The 17558-nt window shown below is 29.9% G+C and overlaps 1 protein-coding gene across 1 annotated transcript; it reads left to right on the forward strand.

Annotated features, from left to right (window-relative positions):
- Positions 1-43: 43 nt before the first annotated feature.
- Positions 44-10555, forward strand: LOC132924907 (uncharacterized). The gene is made up of 2 exons (XM_060989347.1): positions 44-517; positions 10267-10555. The coding sequence occupies exons 1-2, from the start codon at positions 396-398 to the stop codon at positions 10553-10555; spliced, it is 411 nt and encodes a 136-aa protein (XP_060845330.1). The 5' UTR covers positions 44-395.
- The last annotated feature ends 7003 nt before the right edge of the window (positions 10556-17558 follow it).

The raw sequence follows: 17558 nt of genomic DNA on the forward strand, positions 1-17558 counted from the left end.
CCCGATTAGGCAGCTTCTGTGTCGATGATGGTACCGAATTTATTCCCTTTTCTTCCAAAGATATTAGACGTCACTACAGGAGAAAATCCCGCCCGGGGCAAGATAAAAATTCTAAAACCAAACAAAGAAGGTTATCTTAAATTTTAATATATTTATAGTGTTTTCACTCTAAAATAGCATAATCTATACACAGAAAACAAACAACATTATGTCATACTTCTTAAATGGATATCAATGAAATTATGTTATAATTAATATGCGTGACATTAAGTTAACAATAGTTTTAAATAATTCCCAGTAATAGGGGCAATGTCCCCTTTACCCCCCTGCGGGCGATATTGGGCATCTATGAAACCTATTTCTACAACCAGACGGACGCCTACGTTCAATCCGAAATGGATACCGACGCCAACGCTCACCTCGAAACCGATAACGTTGGCGACGTCCTAGAAGCCGACGACGACGACGACATCAACGCCAAGACCATCCTCAGACAACAGTTGTCATTACCCAACAAGTGTGTATTTAACATTTTTACGGTTAGCGCGCGAAGTAAACACGCCTTAGATCATATACAATGGATGGAGCCATAGTCCCGATATTTGAAGCACATATTATAAGCGACAAGTCTCTTCTTGACATTCATTATCTGCGCACGCGTGAGTATACTTGTCGCATATTATTCATTCTAATGTTTTTAACTAACCGAACCTAACACTGCGCCAGTTCCGAATAAATATGCGACGAATATACTCACGCATGCGCAGATAATGAATGTCAACAAGAGACTCGTCGCTAATATGTGCTTCAAACATAGACCTTATTAGGTCATATATATATATTATACGTCATTTTTTTTTAAACTTGTGTCAGTTCAGGTTATGTCCGATGTGTTCAAACATTTTATCCATGTTTAATTAGTAGGAATAGTTTACTCATTTAAATACAAATAAACAATGCTTTGGACACTGTAGAAAAATTAATCACTTATAACCAGTTATATAAATATATTTTGTAATATGTATTAAAATGATTTTAACTTAAATTATTATTTTTCAAATTACATAGTAAAAGTTAAATTCTGAAGATGGATATTTTAATTAGCCAGGAAAATATTCAAATTTTTACTGGTTAATATCCACCTTTGTAAATATGGTCAGAGTAATGAAAATAGATGTTTCAAGTCACTCTAGTTGTACCAATAAATTAGTTAAATAGTTTGGAATATTACATGTATGTCTTTTACATTCAATAAACTTTCATATGAATATATGATACATTTATTTCTATTTAGTTATTAATATACAAGTAGAATATCGTTGTAATAATATTTTCTATTCTATGAGTTCTATGGTTTTAAATCACAATTATGAATTTTCACTTAAATTATTTGTAATGGGTATATTAATTATTTTATTCATTTATTGTTTTATAGTTATGAGTCAAACAAAGAGGTAAATCACCAACCACCATCAGCTACAGACTCTAACACTATTTTTCAAAGAGAAATAGTTGATAAGGATCCAAACGATCATACGTATGGCGATGGATTTGAAATTGACCAAATGTTTGGTCTGATGATAATAAGAGGCATAATTCATTACCATCTCAAATGATGAAAAGGCATTCATTCTGGTGAAATTGGAATTTCATCTAAATTATATTTAACTATTTCAGTATTTTCATAGTATTCCATAGCACAAAATTGCACATAACATATTTTATTTTTTATACTTTGTATTACATAATTTTTTATTAATTTAAAAAAATTATAATTTTTTAATTTTTCTCGATTAATCGGTATACCTTTATAATATGTTGTGTGTAATCTACAAGGTATAATTGTTTGATCTATATCATTTTTTTTTTATGTCGATAAGATTTCAAATGAGCAGACCAATTTTTGTATTTAATTGTTAAATTACATTTATTACAAGTTTTTTTGTTATCCATTTTATTATAATTATCTCTTCCTTTAACATTGTTTTCAATTTTATTTAATCCTTCCATTATCTAATTATTATAGTTTTTACTATTTTTTTTACATTCATTTTTTAATAAAAATTATATTATTAAAAAACGATTTTTCTTCGTTTTGTGAGTGATACATATGAATCCCATATTTTTATAAAATATTTTTAAAATGTTTATTTTCAAATTCCAATCCGTTATCTGTGTGAAGTAATTTTAGTGCTTGATGATTTTGTAATTTAGCTTGTTCTATTATTTTTTCAAATGCTTTTGAAACACTAATTCCATCTCTATTTTGAGTGGTAAAGCCCAGGAGAATTTTGAAAATGCGTCTATAACAGTTAATATATAAGAATAACCATCATTTTTATCAGAATAATTTCTCATAATTAAATCAATAGCCCATCGATCATCAATAGCTTTAGTTATCGTTACCTACACGTAAACAACACGTATCTCCATTTTTATCAAAAACCATGTTTTGATTTCATAATATTTAGAATTTCCTTGCGGTTATAATTTATAATAGGTATAATATTGATAAAACCACGTTTTCCTCCAAAAATCGTTAAAATGTGATAACACGTATCACATATTCAACATCAACAACACGTATCTCCTTAGTATATCCCATAGTTAGCTGCAGTTAGCGACGTTTGCGTCGTACTTACACTTGTACTCAGCGTATTTTTTTAGCTGTCACTCAAAATTCAGGTAATTACAGTCAATATTATTTTAATATAATGAATAACATTTTAATGTATTCAAATATGTCATTTTACAACCGTAAGAAAGCTTAACAATCTTAATATATCAATATTTTTTATTGTTTTGTAGATACGTGTTGTTGTGTAAATTGTACTGATGGAGATACGTAATATTACAAACGTGTAAGTTGAAGACAAGACGTCGTGTTGTATGTTATTATATTATTATAGTTTTATTTAATTCAATATTATAAATCAATTAAAACGATTAATACCTAAAATAAAGTACTTTATAACTACGTCATACAATGTCTAAACGCCGTGTACAGTCTATGTTAGATATGGTAAAAAAAAAATGTATTGAACCAGCTCCTGTAGTTGAATATTATTGTTATAATGAACTTACAAGACAGGATATTTTAGACGCTGATGTTGTTTATTTAGAATCATCTTTAAAATATATCCAAGAACTATTACCATTAGATGCTCATAATGATAATACAATGAAAACAAATAATTTGGAAGAAAACATTGCTGACGTAGTGAAAGAAACAAACTCAAATGAAGAATCAGAAATCTATAATGTTATAAAAAATATTGATACAATGCAATATTATGAAGATTATGATGAAAATACAAGTCTTGTTGAACTCAATCATCCATTACCTAACAATAGTGAAATAAATACTGTTGACATTGATGAAATAGTGACTGATGATGCGCCTAGTAAAAAAAAAAAAACTAAAACTAAAAAAAATAATAAAGTTTCCCGGGAAGAATCAAAATTAAAAAGAATGGCTGGGCAAGAGTACATGGGTTATAGTAGAAAAGGAAAAAATGTTAGCCAAGATCAACTAAGGAATAAAAGAAAAATGAAAAAAACATGTAACTCAAAAGTATGTGAAAAATCTGCACTTCGTCATTGTCAACTTTTTACAGAGACTCAAAGAAATGAAATATTCGAGCAGTTTTGGAAAACTAATTGGAATGAAAAGAGAACTAATATCTCAAACGCTGTTATAAAAAAAAAATCTGATCGTTCTCGAGTATTGGAAGAAACTAGTAGGAGAGAAAATACATTCTGTTATTATCTTAAATATGAAAAATGTGATCGTTTGCAAGTATGCAAAAAAATGTTCATAGCTACTTTAGGAGTAAACAAGTGGATGATTCATAATCGGATAAAAGAATCCATTCATGGTATGCATAATCAAAAATCAAAAATAATGCAAGATAAAAGTGAGAATGAAACAATTCAAAAAAGTGAAAGTTATATTCGTACATCAAAGGATAAAAGGAAGTTGCATCTTGATGCATGGGTTGAAAGTCTACCTAAAATGCCATCGCATTATTGCCGTGCGCGATCCAATAGATTATATTTAGAAGGACCTTTTGAATCAAAACAAGAAGTGTATGATTTGTATGTTAAGCATTGTGCTGAGGAAAATGTTAGGCCTCTAAGTAAATCATATATATTTGAATTTCTTAAAGAAAAAATTTTTTTTATTTTTCATCCAAGAAAAGATCAGTATGACACTTGTACATCATTTAAGATGAAACAAATAAATGAAAAGGAGTATGAAAATCATAAAAATATGAAAGACCGTGCACAAGATGAAAAAAAAAATGATAAAATGATTGCTGAAAAGGATATTAATCAATATCTTGTACTTACAATGGATTTGCAATCGGTTAAACTGTGCCCAATACTTAAAACAAGTGCACTTTACTATTTTATGAAATTGAAGGTACACAATTTCACCTTATATAATCTTGCAAATCATAAAAGTGTTAACCACTGGTGGAATGAAACTGAAGGTGAGCTTGAAGCTTCAATTTTCTGTTCAATCATTACAGATTATTTAACTTCATACTTGTCTAGACATGAACAAGAAGGTTTGAATCAAAAACCAAATAAAATTATATTGTATTCTGATGGATGTCAGAATCGTAACGCTATAATGGCTAATGCTTTACTCAATTTTTCTATTCAACATCAGGTACAAATCGAACAAAAATTTTTAGTGAAAGGGCATACACAAATGGAATGCGATGCAGTACATAGTGTTATAGAGTGAAAACTTAAAAATAAAGAAATTTACCTTCCATCTGAGTTTATTAGATTAACAAAAGAAGCTAGAAAGCATCCACAACCTTATGAAGCTAAACATTTGTCACATGACAATTTTTTAGATTTTAAAAATCATCATCACTATAAATCCATTCGCCCTGGACAAACAAAAGGAGACCCAGAGGTTAAAGATATAAGATGTCTAAAATATGATCCCAAAGCACAAAAAATTCAATACAAATTATCGTTTGACGATGATTATAAAGATTTACCACAACGAAAATCACAAATCAAAGATCTACCGTTAATCTACCCTAAGTTATACAAAGAACCGATTCCACTTACTAAATCTAAATGGGATGATCTTCAAAAGTTGAAACCATTTTTACCTAAAGACACACACCCTTTTTATGATTCGTTACCTCATGCTAATGAGCACAAACCAAAGACTGGTAAAATATGAACAATTTTAATAAATTGTTCATAGTGATAATTTTATATTAATATTACATTATTATTATTAGTTATATTATATTATATTGTTGGTTATGACAATTTATATCACATTTATTGTTATTTTATTTTAAAGTACTAAATAATTATTATTTTATTTGTTATACTGTTTAATATTAACCACAAGATGTTAACTATTTTAAACTAAGTTTATAACTATTTTTTTTTTAAATATTTTTATTGAAAGACTATTAAGTGTCTAGTCAAAAGTCACGAATTTCATTTTATTTGTTATACTGTATTTATTATATTGTAATACTGTTATTATTATATTATTATAATGATATTTAGCTGTATATTTTTAATACGTTAAAAAATAAATAAAAAATGTTTGATTCATAGCCATACTTACTAAATTAATTACCTAACCAATTAAAATAATATCATACAATTTCCAGTTAAATAAATATAGCAGGTTATAAAAATAATTATGGAAAGAAATAACTCGTATTACCAAAAACGAGTGCAACAATAGCTTGTATCTCCAAAAGCAATTCCACGTATATCCAAAACAATTTACTAATAACACGTAAGTACCAGATACATAGCAATTTTTACAGAAATTGGTTTTTTTTCTGTTGAGTAGTCATATAACACGTAGTACTAACTTTAACTAACAAAATTAATTTTACATAAAATGTGCAGTCAACATAAAATAGTTTTTTCACTCTCCTGAAAAATGTTTAAAATGGAGATACGTGTTGTTTACGTGTAGGTAACGTTATTCTTCTTTTAAGAAATCGTATCCAACTTGTTTATGAGTTCTTTAGCTAATAAAACACGGTTAAGCAATTTTTTACCGTGGCAGATTGTTAGAAACTAAAGTTGATATAAACCGATTTACTTAGGGATATAATCGACCGAATCGAATGAAAACAAATTGCCACAGTTAAGTTGTTTTTACATTGACAGCGTATGAGTCCAGATAATTACAATTTTATAATAAAGAAAATAAAGTTAAAGCTACATTATCTAGATAAAGATGAAAAAAAAAATATTTTATCCCTATAAATTGTCAAATAAATTTTTTTATATTTATTTAGAACACTCATTTTTATAAAATACAAAACATAATGACGTATAATGTATTAAAATAATCAAAAGATCTTCAGCTAATTTTATGTTATTCTAGAATTCTGGACTGTTTTAGTGCTGACTAGTGGATTTTATTTATGCATATTATAGATTACAATATTATAGATGTTATATCATAATAAATATATATATATATATATATAAATATAGTATATGTAAATTAATTGGAAAATCAATGGCGGTAATTCGAAAAATAATGTAGATATTGGAGTGCAATTTTTCAATAAAATATATGAGTTGTATAACTAATAAGTAAAAGCCCACCCTTTTTAATGATCTAAAATTAAAAACCAATTACATTTTTTTTATTTATTCAAAAATAGCTATTTTATAGTTATTTATTTGTAATATGGAGAAAAAACCATTTTGAAATCGGTTTAATTTTAAATAATAATTAATCCAGCCACGGGGTGTGTATCGAGGTGTATACAACGATTGCACTGCACGGTTGACGGCGGCCGTCAACGCGTCGGTCGCTGACGGTGAATTTTGATTTTTGGCGGCATAGGTGGGTTAGTATCCGCGCGACAGTAGGTATAGATTTTATTTTTATTTTTAATTTTTAATTTAGTACTATTGAATTAGAACCTGAACATATTATTAAGCTTAAAGCACTTAATGTCGATGAATTTTGGGTAAATCTTAAAAAAATAGAAGTTGAAAATGAATACCTATTTAGTGTTGTATCTAATTTTGTTCTTACAGTTTTATCTTTACCACAATCAAAGTTTCTTGTGAACGAATGTTTTCCAAAATTAATTTAATTAAAACAAAACATCGTAACAGTATGCAAACACCTACACGGTCTTCTTATGGGTAGTCAATGTATGCAAAAAACTACTTGTTGTAAATTTGAACCTTCTCAAAATATGTATAATTTAATTTCAACTAGCAATTTTCATTTTAATAGAAACGACATCGATAATGACGATGATGATGAGATAATGTTTATTGAGGTCTGATTTTTAAAATGCTTAAAATGTTTTATTTTGTTTGTAATATAATTTAGTATATAACAAAAATTATTAGGTATATAGTTCTTTTTTATGTTATTTTGTAATAAAAATACAGCTAAGGATTATCTCGTGCGTATTGTCGTCATCATGGTTAGATAGTAATATATAGCGAGGACCTAAGCTAAATTTTTTATACGATCTTTTCGTTGAAAATACGATCATTTTGTAGGTCCTATACGACCTTCTCCTTTTGAAATACTGGCAACACTGGCACTAGGTTGCGACGTGCCGCGCGCAGGCCAATGCAACAGACACGTAAAACAAATCGTCCGTCTTCCAAGCCAAGCGATGCGTATTGGGATCGCCATGGTCGCCAACCCACAGGTGGTTGGTTCACTCTGGTGCCGAACCGTGTTTCTCGGGTGTACCGTGTCCCGCCTCCGCCATTGTAGCAGATCGACGTTTCGTTACTCCACGTAAGTGTGTACCGATAAGGTTTAAGGTTAGAAAGTCATTGCTTCGTTTAGCCAGTCGTCCGCCAATACCTGTTAATACATTTTTAAACGCGCACGTCGATTTTCATAACCGTTTAATAACCGCGCGTCTAACGATTGGATTTGTACGCAAACGATTTCGGTGTCCGTAATTACGCCGGTGTTTGTACACATGTATGGCCGTCCACCTTCGAGTGGGAAAAGCGACTGTAGTATATCAGGCACGTCGTGGAAGCACGAGTTGTCAACCTCCTCGTCCTCGTCTTCGACTTCGTCGAAATCCATTTTTGACGACAGCGATACCAATATGGTTTTGGAATCTATCGGAAGTGACGATGTGAGCGAAGAAACCCGTGATGGCTGTCGCCGCTCTAAGCGCATCAAGTTGAAGACCCAAGGTCCTGGCGCTATCGCTATCAATAAAAACGCGCAAGTTTCTGCCGCCATCGCTATAAATAAAAATACCAAAGTTCCTACCGCCATCCCTATCAACGATGCTCGTGCTGCTCACCGAATCTACGGTATTCCTGTTGTCATCTCTACTCGCCATGTTCCTGACACAGTCCTTATTCGCGATGTTCCTGCCGCAATTCCTATTCGCGATGTTCCGGCCGCAATTCCTATTTGTGATGTTCCTATCGCAATTCCTATTCGTGATGTTCCAGCCGCAATTCCTTTTCACAATATTCCTGCCGCATTTTCTGTTTTTGATGTTCCTGACGCAGTCGCTATTCGCGATGTACCTGCCGCGGTACCTATTCACAATGTTCCTCACACCATCAGAGACGATATGGTCGCCGACTCCGATTCCGACTCCGACTTTGACGATAACGATTTCTATGTAACCGATAATGTCTACAGCCAGACGGACGCCTATGTCCACTCCGAAAGGGACACCGACGCCAACATTCACTACGGATTCGATAATGTCTGCGACGTTCCGGAAGCCGACGACGACATCAACGCCAAGGCCGTCCTCAGACAACAGTTGTCATTACCCGACTTCCACTACGATAACGTTGGTGACGTCCCAGTAGCCGACGACGACATCAACGCCAAGGCCCTCCTCAGACAACAGTTGTCATTACCCGATGACTACCCCGAAACCGATAACATTGGCGACGTCCTTGAAGCCGACGACGACATCAACGCCAAAGCCCTCCTCAGACAACAGTTGTCATTACCCGACGTCCACTACGATAACGTTGGTGACGTCCACTACGATAACGTTGGTGACGTCCACTACGATAACGTTGGTGACGTCCCAGAAACCGACGACGACATCAACGCCAAGGCCCTCCTCAGACAACAGTTGTCATTACCCGACGTCCACTACGATAGCGTTGGTGACGTCCCGGAAGCCGACGACAATATCAACGCCAATGCCGTCCTCAGACAACAGTTGCCGTTACCCAAAAAGTGTGTATTCAACATTTCTATGGTTAGCGCGCGAAGTAAACACGCCGCCTACCCGTTTGCCGCGCAATTCGTTGCTATCTCGCGCGCGCCTTGTCGTTATCATTTATTGTTGTTGTTGTTAACCCACCAGTGTGTTGTCATCACGGTCGGTGGAAGACACGCGATTTTCGGCAAGTCCCATAGAAAAGCAAAACAACAATAAGCGGTAAATCGCGTGAAAAAAATGTATCTTTGTAAAAAAAGTATCGTTTACTCTGAAATATATCCCATCGATAGGTTCGCTATACTCGCCCGCACACAGCAGAACATGCGTGTCTAGCTAATGGTGGTTTTGTTTGTTATCAATTTTGAAAGCCAAAATACAAACAACATAGTTAAATTGTTGCATTGAAAAAAAAAATTGGACTGGGTTTATACAATAGGTAGATATTATCGTCCGCCACTACACACTTTTTATTGTACAATTTGGAATTTTATATTTTACTTACATTTTTGAATATTTTTTTTTTAACTTGTGTCAGTTCAGGTTATGTCCGATTTGTTCAAAAATTTTATCCATGACTAATTAGTAGGAATACTTTACTCATTTAAATACAAATAAACAATGCTTTGGACATTGTAGAAAAATTACTTAAAATTAATTATTTTAGTTATTATTTTTAAAATGAAATAGTAAAAGCTAAGATGTGAAGATGGATATTTTAATTAGCCAGGAAAATATTCAAATTTTTACTGGTTAATATCCACCTTTGTAAATATGGTCAGAGTAATGAAAATAGATGTTTCAAGTCACTCTAGTTGTACCAATAAATCAGTTAAATAGTTTGGAATATTACATGTATGTCTTTTACATTCAATAAACTTTCATATGAATATATGATACATTTATTTCTATTTAGTTATTAATATACAAGTAGAATATCGTTGTAATAATATTTTCTATTCTATGAGTTCTATGGTTTTAAATCACAATTATGAATTTTCACTTAAATTATTTGTAATGGGTATATTAATTATTTTATTAATTTATTGTTTTATAGTTATGAGTCAAACGAAGAAGTAAATCACCAACCACCATCAGCTACAGACTCTGACACTATTTTTCAAAGAGAAATAGTTGATAAGGATCCAAAAGATTCTACGTATGGTGATGGATTTGAAATAGACCAAGTATTTGGTCCAATATTAATAGGAGAGGAACTTTATTACCATCTCCAATGGCGAAAAGGCATTCACTCTGGCGTAGGCGTACTTGAGGCTACTACTATTTATGATAAATGGCCTGATGAAGCGCTCACGTTTTATCAGAAACATTATAAAGAAAACTGATACTAATCTAACATAAAGACATCATTTTATATTTTTATTTTTATGTATTTTAGCTCTTTTAATATGAATTGTTAATTATTTATCGGCACAGGTACTATTAATGTTAGATATTAGTGTATAAAATTGTTTACTTTCAAGTTAGCTAATAAGTGTAATCATTGTATATTATCATATCTTTGGTTTTTTGTAAAAAAAATAGTGGTTTTATTTCTTTGTAAATTGTTATTTTTTTAATAGGTAATTCCTATTTTTAGGCCAATGAATGAATAATTCGAGTATTAAAATTATTATTATTATTTATTACATTACCCAAAATTGTATAACAATACTCGGATTTCCTACTTTGCCCGTAACATATATAATGGCTTGTTTCTATATGAAATTACTAATGAGTAAATTATGTACATTGTAGTATTGTACCTAATCATATAACCAAATCCGTTGTAACGATTAGACCTACCCAATGATATTATATCTTATATAGAATATAGATAGCTAGTATACAATAGATATAAAATATATGTATAATTTTCTCTTGTGGTAGTCGTAATTATAAATTTGACTAATAAAAAAGTATAAAAAAATTGTAGTTACGTTTTTTAAATGTTAAATGATTTATTTTAGATTATTGTGTAATATTTAACAAATTATATTATTACAATTATTACGATAAATTCAAATAAAATATGTGATTGGAGCTAAAAAATACTTGTTTATTTATTGATTATTTATTTAGGTGATAGTATATTAATTAATAATTGTTATGAAATGATAACATATACTAGGCGATGATATCATTTCCTTCCGATTTTAGGAATTTTCAACATTTACTAGGAATTGTCATCATTTCCTAAATGTCAACATTTCCGGTAACATATATAACTATATTTTTTTAATATAATTTTAATAATTTATTTATACATAAAATATGTAATATAATTGTAATATAATATAATATTATTATACATGAAACAGACTTAAAATTAATACAACAAAAAATAAAATAGAATACTATAGGAATATTTTGTATTAGTAGTTTAGTACTAATTAAATTATTCGTTTTTTTTATTAGTATAACACTAAATAAACTAAAATAATGCTTTATATGTTACTTACACTGTGTTTACATAGTTTATCAATACCTTCTCGGTTCTTAGTTAAGACATTTGAACAAGTTCACTATTGTTTAATTTAGATTAAAAAATGAGATAGAGACTTGTAAAAAAGAAAATTACGATTTAAAACAATACATTTTTTTGGAAAATTACCGTTTTGTAGGAAAAATAAAAAAAAGTGGGCAAGTGGGTATCGCTTTGCTGTATAGTACAGATGGAGAGTAGGCCACTGGTCACTATAATGGATGTGTTAAAATTGAATGCAATGACAGGTATTATTGTATATGAAAAACGATTCTGAACGGAGATGGTTTGTCAGTCAATGATAATTAGTAGGATATATTATATTATTACCTATATTTAAATTGTAATATATCGTTATTTTACGCGATTTCGTAAAAAATTAAATTTCATACGCTCATAAAATGTTTTCTATATTGACAATGGAATTTTTTTTACGGTTACTTGAAGGAAAACTTATGGATAACCTAGTATTGGATTTTTGAACCTTAAGTATAATTCACAAAAATTTTATAAATTTTATGGTATACTACGCTTGTTACATATATGTATCGTCGTATACCAAAACGACAAAAGAAAGCCGTGTCATCGCCTCATAATTTATTGCAAAGTAAAAACGCCACAAACAGTAAGTCACATTCCGGACGCCGTTAGGTATAATTTGTATAATTTTGAATAAAATATAATTTATAAAAATATTAGGTATGAATTGAACATTTCATAAATTATAAATGTCATTTAAATGAAACGCTAAAATAACATTTTCTATATACGATGGGTCTTTGTTTTGTTTGCGATGAAGAATTGAAAGGTGATGATCACGGTTTAAACTTTAAGATATATCTTAAACCGTGGTGATAATTATGTACGGTTATCTGCGACCCGTAAACCATATGGTAAAACGTTATTTCCAGAAAAGATTGCCGAGGTTCTCGGAGAAGGTATTACCTATAGTTATTGTTAACAATGATGATCACGCTTGCGAAGAAATAAAAATTTGCGACACATTTGAATCAAATTGACAAGTTGAAAATAGATCTGAAACTTTTTAAAAATGCCATGTTATCATATATAAGAAACAAGCATAGAATATTGGTAGCTGATGAAGATTTTGAGGTATTTATTATACTAAAAATAATTTATCCGCGCTGTTATAAAATACATTAATTTTATTTTTAACTCAGGCTGTCAATCAAAGCGAAGAAGTATGACGAACCACTAAAAGTATTAAATTTTTTGAAACTAAGTGAACCTCGTAACATCCTTATTAATCAGGTTAAGAAGCCAATTCAATTTTTAAATATATACGACATAAACCATAACAAACACCTACACCGCAACAAGTACTGAGGCATTAGCGAGTAATGATGTCACAACCACATGCGAAGCGGTTACGAGTAATGATGCCACAATCTATTATAATTAATAATATTGGTAATACTTTCATTTATTTTTAGGAACTACATACCTACTCATTCAAATAAAATAGAAACGGGAAAATCTATTATTCATGAAGATGCTGATAAAATATTAACTCCTGTAAGAATAAGAAAAAAATGTGTTTTTTCTATGCATTTAATAAGCAATTGATGAATATTTTTGTGGTACTTATATATTTTTATTTTGTTTGATTTTATCAGTTTCCTTTAAACACTAATAAGTAGGACCTAGCATTGAATAATTGTGTTTTTTACTGAATAGATCAAACCATTAGTAAATCGGCTACAAATTTGAATTACAAATACATATTAAAATACAAAATTGTATTAAAGCCGCATTCCCACGATTGGTGTACCTACTTGGCCAATATTTGGTACTGATGGTTACTTGCCAATTGCCATGCCATCGGATCGGCATACTTGTACAATTATTTGTCACTGGTGCTGTTCCCGAGGATTGTCGGTAAATGTGACACAAGTCAAAGGAACGGCCAATATACTTAGATTACTGATCCCACGACATGTTATTGTATACCGGGAAAAACAGTAGCATGCTAACTTTGGTCCAGTGGTGCCAAAGTTAATAAGTATTAATTTTAAATAATATTATATAATATAATAATTTTTTGGAACAAATGCAGTTTAATGCCCCCTTGCCAATTTGATTTTTTTTTTTTATCAAAACTGTGTAACTTGACGAGTTAAGAACGATGGTTCAATCAGAATTTGTCGTTTGGACTTAGTTTCAAAGTGATGGCCTTTAAAAGTTAGCAACTTTATGTTTTTTATACGCATGTCCAGCAGGTACGCTATAAATTACCACGCTTTTCATATTTTTTAGTAATTAAGTATTTTAACCTATGGGTCTTAGTAATTTTTTGGGCGAAAATTAGAATTTATGAACAGTGATGCCCACGTTGCCACTCGCTCGTTGCGCTGCGCTCGGACAAAAAAATCGAAAATATCCCTCGACTTGTTGTGTAAAACCACCTTATTTGGGGCCCGGTAAAGTAGAAATATACCGTAATAATGTTTCGATTTTTTTTTTTATTTGTAAAACAATTTTGAAAAACCTCCCAATTTTTTCATGCTACGAAATCAAACTCTTTTTCGAGGTGAAATGATACTCAATTTACAGCAGTATGTTCAGTGGCGGATTACGCATTTTTTTGCCACGGACCGTTTTTTTGGCAAACCTCCCCCCCCCCATTACCATTTTTCCAAACAGATCGCCAACATTTTGACTGCAGTTGTGATCTATATGGATAGTTTTTCTTAAAAATGTTTTCAATAAATGACTGTTGATAACTTACGTATAATTAACGATAGAAACATTATACGTTTATAAATTTATATTATATATACACAAATATTTTATTATAAGTTATAACCTTATATTGGATGCATATTTTTCTGGCTTTTGTTGAAGCAAACTTATCAATCACTTCATTAAACTCGATGGTTTTAAACTTTTAACGAGCTCTGCTTCAATATGTTTTTCTTTTTGATAATCAATTGGTACAATGTGGTGTAATTGGACAAGTTTGTTACTTGTTCAGTATTAGTATATAAGTATTGTGCTTTACAAATTCGTACACACATAAGATATAGTAAGTATATGCAGTATATCTAATGCTGTTTGTGATTCATATCTACACAGTATATATGTATAATATTTTGATTATTTTATCAATTATTTTGCTACCACCTGGCACCCACCACAGCCAACATTTAACTTAACACATTTTTTACATCAGCTACAGACTATAGTCTATACTTAAATTTTGTTTGAAAATAGTTAATCCATTGGTTCATTAGGCGCCCTGAGGCAGCTACCCTATGTTGCTCCGAGTTTTTTGTGTTATATTTAAAAAACAAAATCGTTTTTGTAAATTATTGGTTTTGCTTAAAAATTCTGGGGCTTTTTACATTGAAAAGTAATGAAAATGCCCTAATCCCTAAGAAATTGTCCATTAAGGCAGGTTTCACTGTACTTAAATTTGTTAATAGCTAAATAGTAAATAGACTTACTTAATTTATTTACTTTAATTTAAAACGTTATCAATTATAATTTTAATATAATAAACATATATTATACAGACAATTAAGATATATTCAACTTAATTTCTATTATGTCAATAATTACTGAGTATTAATATTTATTTTACTTTTTCCAGAAGGTTTTTAATTTGAAGTTGTACTATTTAATATAAACAACATGTATATGAAGAAAAATAAAATGTACATTCAATAATAATTTTGGTTGTATCTTTATCTTAAGAAAATAAAATTTAAATAATAGATAAAATTTAGGAGTTGAACATCCTTTTTAAAGAATTTAAAACTTCCAAAAGGTGATCTGTTAATATTTATTGTACAACATAAGCTTAACTTGTTTATAAACTATTAAATATCACTTTGACCAATTAAATATCACTTTGACCAATTACCTTTTTTTTATTTAAATGCTGTATATTAATTTATTTTTATTTTTTTATGTAGTGTTTTTAAAGAAAAATTATAAATACTAAAACAATATTTAAGTGTTTTGCAATTCCCTTGCAATAATAGGTAATATATATATCAACTTTTAGCTCACTAAAATATCATTAATGAGTTTAATCAATTATTATTTAGTTCTAAAACAAGTAATGCTGCTTCAATTGCTCCTAAGACAAACCCGGGTAGTCACAATAATATGTAAATTACAATATTCATAGCTAAAAATTTAATCTTTGTTAATTTATAGATAAATTATTTCAACAGTAACCAACTCAGTCTTGAAAAAATATGACAGCACCAATTACTACTAAACAAAATGTTAATCTAATGGTAAGTTTATTTTTTAATCATTTTATGTTTAAGGGTAAATATTTTTATTGTGTTATAGAACAATTTGAATCGATCACTTCCAGTTACTAAGGCAGGTCAAGTTGTAAACCAATGTAAACAATGTATTAAGTGAAAAAATATATGTGTATTGTTTTGATGAAAATACTCGTGCTTAGTGTCACTTATGTAGTTATGTAAACCTGTTACACCGAATAAGTTTTTTTTTGGTCTCTACATATTAAAGCAACACAATAAACTCAGATTATATTATTATTATACAGTTCATAAAGAATGATCCATTAACGGCATTATTGCATTAACCATTAATTGATAAAACTAATAGTAGGTATTTAATTGTAATTTTAATATCAAAAAACACACATTATACAATACATACATTTTTATCAAATCATTGTCAATATATTGGAGAAGACAAATTAATTATTATTATTTTAATATAAGTAGGTACATAATTATATGGAGAAAATTAAAATATACATTCAATAACAATTTTGATTGCACACTTGCATCTTTATCTTAAGAAAATATAATTTAACTAATAGATAGATTTACCTAGGTGTTGAACATACTTTTTAAAAACTTAAAACTTTCAAAGGTGATCTATGTTAGTATTTATTGTATGTCTCATTTGTATGAGTTATTACATAGGTACCTATGTATATAGCTTCTTTAAAGTATTTACAAAATATGTTATAAATATAATTTAAATGCTTATCCCATTTTAACCTGTAATCCAGGATTTAATCAAGGCATTATAGTTCTTTAACATTTTTAAGTTTAATACATTTCTGACCGCATATAGTTTTTAAGTTTAGATTACACTGTAAGTATAAGTAATTTAAATTTTTAAATTTTGAACTATTCTCCTTAAGTAGGTACTCTAATAAATCATAATCTAGATCAAATATATGAGTCTTGGTTCGGGCCTATACGGCTATAGGTACTCAATTAAGGTGACCAGACGTACTATTTTTCATAGGACAGTACTCTTTTTTAATGCATGTCCTAGTGTCCTTAACAATAGAGTTAAGTACATAAAATTGTACTCTTTTTTTTTTTAATAGTATGGGCTAATAGGTACATGCTTATGATTTTTTTAATGTGGTATTAATTTATATTTTATGGTTCGAGCTAATGCAATCTAATTGTGTTGGTAGCATATCTGTTAATATGTTTCCTACCTACATATTAACAAAGTTTTGTATGTATTTATTCAAATTTTACACATGGTAGGTATATTTACCGAAAAAAAGTGTACTTTTTTTAAATTTTCTGAACCATCGTCCGTCGCTAAACACTGTAAGCACCTACTAAATCTACATACGGACTACATCATACATACATCATCAGTATAACTATTAGATGAAGTAATCTAAAGTCTAATGATTATTTTTACTTCGACCGAAAAACCCATTTGGTCACAAAGCATTTCGACCGTGTTAATAAAATATTCGATCATTTGTTTTTCGACTACAAAACGAATCGATCATATTTTATCGATCACAAAACCATTGACTAATGGCAATAGACCAAACTACTCGCACCGCTATACGCTTACGCGGGTCAGACGCTCGA

Source organism: Rhopalosiphum padi, chromosome 3 (assembly GCF_020882245.1).
Source record: "Rhopalosiphum padi isolate XX-2018 chromosome 3, ASM2088224v1, whole genome shotgun sequence".
Classification (NCBI taxonomy): domain Eukaryota; kingdom Metazoa; phylum Arthropoda; class Insecta; order Hemiptera; family Aphididae; genus Rhopalosiphum; species Rhopalosiphum padi.

Excerpts from the sequence above, each read along its gene's own strand:
- LOC132924907 (XM_060989347.1), top strand. The coding sequence starts at position 396 with ATGGATACCGACGCCAACGCTCACCTCGAAACCGATAACGTTGGCGAC. Across the intron at positions 518-10,266 it reads CAGTTGTCATTACCCAACAA|TTATGAGTCAAACGAAGAAG; the intron begins GTGTGTATTTAA and ends ATTGTTTTATAG.